We start from the raw sequence: 5234 nt of genomic DNA, 5'->3' as shown, positions 1-5234 counted from the left end.
AAGAATTTTGGTTATGTGTGTGTATGTATGTGTGTGTATATGAATATATATGTACTTAGGTATATTTATGTGTCAAGAGAGAACTACTTTGTAAGATAGGATCAATGCATGAAGCTAAACTTTTTGTATATTCATTTTACCACGAAATATATAGGATCAGTGTAAGATTTTGTGTGCACTTTAAAGATTAACAAATCACCAACATATCGTTAGGCAAATCACTCACATTATTCAATTAGCACCCTTTAAACGGATATGTTTATTATGGTTCATTTCTCATGGTCATAGTTTTTTCAACCTGTAACACTAACTAATTTTTTGATATTTAATATCCAGAGCTTACCTACGTGAATAGGGCTTTCGGAGTGCTTTTTCTACTTATAATTTGTAGACCATGTGAACTGTATATTTGTTTCCCGTTCTTGTTTTCTGATTCCATCCAGGCCCTGCTTACTGTTGTTTTTCTCTTATGTTCTTGGACTTATGCATCTTAGTGTTCATAAATTGAAATCTGAAATTGTTGTGGGTATATCTACATGATATTGAATGTGTTGTCTCTAGGTTTTGGTTTAGATAGTTTTGTGCTTGATGATTTTGAAGGGGTGTAGGTGATTATATCATTATACTTGACATGCTTGGGCTTGAACAAATATAATTAGAAAGTGAGATCTCTATAGGGTTTGTGGAATATGGACTATGAGTACTCAGTTCAGGAACCAAACTTTATTATCTCATTGCTATTATTGAAGATCGTAGTTGTGTGCAGGGGCAGTATGTGTGATTGAGTATCTTTTTCGTTTACCATGTTGTTGCTCGTGACTTTTTGTGCCGGGTTATTAGTTGTACTATGTTTAAAGCAGACAACTACTTCATAGAGGTAGTTTGAATTAGGATACAACTTGTCATCAAATTAGTGTGACTTTGGAGTTTGAATTAGGATACAACTTGTCATCAAATTAGGCTTTGAGCATGTACTCACATTACAAATTTTGATGCTCTTTAAACCATAAAATTATTTAATGTGAACCGTAACATTATTCAGTTAACACCCATTATTTCAATTTCTTTATTATGGACCATTTCTTATGGTCATAGTTTTTCTACGAATTATATTTTTTAGACCTTGTGAACTTTTTTGCAATATATCTTCACAAACCATTTGGCCTTTATAATTTGTTGTGTTACTCTTTTTTCTTAAGAAGTTACATAACACACAGTTTGGGGGCTTTTCTAACTCATTACACTAACTAGTTTATCCTTTTATTCTCTAGGCATCATGCATACTTGAGAAGTTGCATACATCTAGGCACACTACCTTTTTTGAATTTTTATATTAGCACCTTGTGACTAATTAAAATGTGACATCTCCTTTTGTTGATAAGATAAACACATAAATTCCCTTGCGGTTTTGTGTGTGTGTGTGCTATATTATTGAAACAGATTGGCATATGTGTTTCTGTCATTCAATGAGCTCTAACATATACTCTTTGAAGTCTTCATATTTCACCATCTAAGCCTGATAAGTATAATATAATCGAATAATTAGTTGTTACAGAAGTATATGGGATGATACTTCTGATTCCTATCAATATTTATGGTTTTGAATGTTATTAGTGAAAATTAGCTGTGTATTTATCCAACTCCCTCTTAATCATGTGCTCAACATATTATTTCAGTAGCGTACAAGATGTCCAAGAGGAACCCTGATGATAACTTGCAGTCACTACATATTGTTCTTTACAATAAGCGAGCAAATGTGAGAATCCTGATCCCAAATCTGCCACTTTTAGTAGTCTTTTTTCTTCTAATTTGTCAAGTACGATGGTCATGTTTACAGCTGAACACTTTGAAAAAGAACATTGGCATGTTTTCTGGTTTTGTTTGGACTGATGATGAGGTGAACATTTTTGCTCTATTTAATTATGTTTGATATGGTGGAACTATTTTTTTCTTTAATTAGATACCATGGCTATAAATACTACAGTAATATGACTGGATTAGTTTTTATTTAACTTTGGACTGTTATTTTTATGTTGGCTGCAGGAAAAACAGAGGACAAAGGTGAAAGAGAGGCTTGATAAACTTACTATAAAAAAGTTATTTGATTTCTGCGATCTTCTTAATCTTCAAATCAACAAGTCATCTCTTACGAAGGCAAGTGTAAAATTCAATCATTGGATCATAATATGGACAATACACTGTAATGATTTTTTTTTTTTTTGTTGATAGTATGTGGTTTTTTTTTTTTTTTTTTAATGTTTTCAGGAAGAGGTTTCATTAAAGCTGTTAGAGTTTCTACAATCTCCACATGTAACAACTGAAGTCTTACTTCCTGAAAAAGAACAAGTTTGTTTCTTCATGAATCTATGCATTTGTTTTGTTAGATGTCTTGTGAAAATTATCTTAAAATGCGTGTTAAATATATTGAGCAACAGTGGCAGTGTAAAGTGAGTAACATACTGTTTTTATTTTTTCTTTCTTCATAGAAAAGAGAAAGTAAAGATAATAGTGCAAAAAGAGGTGATTTGAAGAAATTGAAGAGTGAATCGAGTCCTGTGAAACCGATTGAAAGGCCAAGTAGAGAAAGGAAGACTGTTGAACGCTACACACAGTCTATGAGTAGGCTATCTTCTCCAAAACCCCTTTCAATTGGAAAAGTAAGTACTTTGTTGAATTGATGTTTTTAATTAGTGGTTTATTATCTTTGCTTGTATGTGATCGTATGTATGGGTCGATTGGTGCAGGGTTCAAGTACCCGGCTTAAGATAATTCTAAATGGTACACGCTATTACTGCTTTTATTTAATTTACGTACTTATATATAGTTCGTTTTCTTTAATTATACACATGAAGAAACTTTAGTTGTGTGTGTCTGTGTGTTTATATTTATACATGTATATGTATGTCTGTCTTATATACAAGTGTCATATGTTAAAAGAGAGAGACTGAATTAGATAAGATCAATGCATGTATCTGAACATTTTTTTATTATTTAACTGAATAATAAATAGGATAAGATTTTGCTGGTAAAAATAATATAAAATAAAAAATAAATAGGATAAGTGCAGGATTGTGTACTATAAAGATTTACAAATCACTAACATAGTGTTAGCAAATCACTCGCATTTTTTAATTGGCACCCTTTATACTGATATGCTTGTTGATTAACGCATGCTCAATTTAGAAGTTGCATACATCTGGGCACTCAACCTTTTAGATTTTCTATCTTAGCTTCTCTTGACCAATTGCAATATGACCTATCCATTTGTTGATCAGTTAAAAAAGTTCATGATGTGAAATCAGCTACTACTAAATCCAATAAAAAGTCTTCTACTTTGGCCTCCAAGAAAGGTGTTGCTGAATCAAGTAAGAAATCTAAGGAAGAAAAGAAAAGAAAAAAGGTAGAGACTAAAGTTCCTACCAAGAAGGAGTCCGCAAAAGATCAAGGTACACCTATTTTTTTCTTTCTTTAATTACACGTGTACATGTTTTTGCAACTTGCAATATGCTCATGTTTTTTATGCTTTATATAATAATATGTTTTATAGGTGAGGGCAAAACCACTAAGGAGGCGAAAACAGATGCTGATATTGACTCGCACTCCGAATTACCGATCGAGATTCAAATTGAAATCATAAAACGTCTTCCTATTAAATCACTGATTCAATGCACGCTGATTTCAAAATCATTTAATAACATCATCAAAAGCCCGAAGTTCATCAATGATCACAGTGTCCGCCACAATCAGCAGCATCATATACTTATACGGTACGAAACAGAAACCGATGCTGAATCACCAATTTACGTTTCAATCATTGATGTTGAAAATTTCCCACGAAACAAGTGGTGTATTACTTCTCCTAACTCATCGTTCGTACTCGGTTCCTCTAGCGGGTTGATATGCATATATGATCATGAAAATATAGATGAGAAATGTGTTATATGTAATCCCTTTATTCAGAGGCGCGTTGACGTTTCGATTCCTAATGCCTTTCATACGGTTGTTGGCTTTGGAGTCAGTCGTGACACTTGTGATCCTAAGCTGGTCAACCTTTGGAGATGTTGTGATAGTACTACCCATTCTAATAAAGTCAACTGGGATGCCCAGGTTTATAGTGTAAGCTCGGGGGTTTGGAGAACTGTACCTAGCAATAAGCATCGTATATCGGTTCACTTGGAATTCGATCAGGTAGAATTAAATGGTGTCATTTATTTTGTTGCTTTAAGAAGAACAGTGAATGGAGGTGATAGATATATGATTAATACATTTGATTTGACAACTGAAAAACTTGATGAAGTAGACGACCTACCAGATAGTTTGGCAAAACGTGACGGGCATTTAGGTCTCTCTAAGCGAATGGAGTCTCTTGCTCTGATTAAAAAGTACAAAGAGGGCAATCAAAAAGTTTTTGATGTCTGGATATTAAAGCACGGTGCTCCAAACTCTTATGAAAAGGTTTTTACTTATAAGGCACCAATGGGTTCAGCCGATTTTGTAGAAGGATTTACAAAGAATGGGGAGCCTATATTGTTAACATCATCACCTTCTAAAGGAGATAGATATGAAGTTTACAATCCATGCTTAGAACACTTCACCGATCTTGAAGTTTTTGAAGACTATTATTCTATGATGGAAGTCAGCGTGCACTCGTACACTAAAACTTTACTACTGATTGATCAACCGAATACTATCCTCATTAATGGTGATGATGGCAAAAAATGATGATGCATAGCATATTAGGACCCAAAACAACGCAAGTGATTCAACAAGATCACTCACCATAGTAATTCTACAAGATTACTAACCCACTTAATGAACGAATGATTATAAATGCAAGAAATGTAAATCGACACAAGAGATAACGTGGTTATATGCAATCGTTGTGATTGCTTTAGTCCACGGACCAACTAGAGAATGTATTTACTGAATATTTGTGGTGTGTTTACAATGAGTTACAAGAGGGTCTATTTATATAATGATTTAAGGAGTAAGCTAAAAACAATTCCTTGAAGCTTCATGTGAGTTTCCTGACAGCTTCATGGAGGCTACATGTGAGTTTCCTGACAGCTTCGTGGAAGCTACATGTGAATTTCCTCATAACTTCGTGGAAGCTACATGTGAGTTTCCTAACAACTTCGTAGAAGCTACATGTGAGTTTCCTAACAACTTCGTGGAAGCTTCGTGTGAGTTTTCTGGAATCTTCCCTCTAATTGTTTAAAGTTCTTCATATCTCC

The 5234-nt window shown here is 33.7% G+C and overlaps 1 protein-coding gene across 1 annotated transcript; it reads left to right on the top strand.

The window, feature by feature from the left end:
- Positions 1–1634: 1634 nt before the first annotated feature.
- Positions 1635–4722, top strand: LOC139899848 (putative F-box protein At5g15660). Its single transcript, XM_071882677.1, has 8 exons — positions 1635–1756; positions 1838–1897; positions 2044–2154; positions 2266–2346; positions 2487–2657; positions 2745–2778; positions 3276–3446; positions 3548–4722. Exons 1-8 carry the CDS (start codon positions 1688–1690, stop codon positions 4720–4722), a joined length of 1872 nt encoding a protein of 623 aa, XP_071738778.1. The 5' UTR covers positions 1635–1687.
- Positions 4723–5234: the final 512 nt, after the last annotated feature.

Source organism: Rutidosis leptorrhynchoides, chromosome 3 (assembly GCF_046630445.1).
Source record: "Rutidosis leptorrhynchoides isolate AG116_Rl617_1_P2 chromosome 3, CSIRO_AGI_Rlap_v1, whole genome shotgun sequence".
Classification (NCBI taxonomy): Eukaryota; Viridiplantae; Streptophyta; class Magnoliopsida; order Asterales; family Asteraceae; genus Rutidosis; species Rutidosis leptorrhynchoides.
Note: the sequence above shows the minus strand (reverse complement) of the source record. Positions and strands in the feature narration are given on the sequence as shown.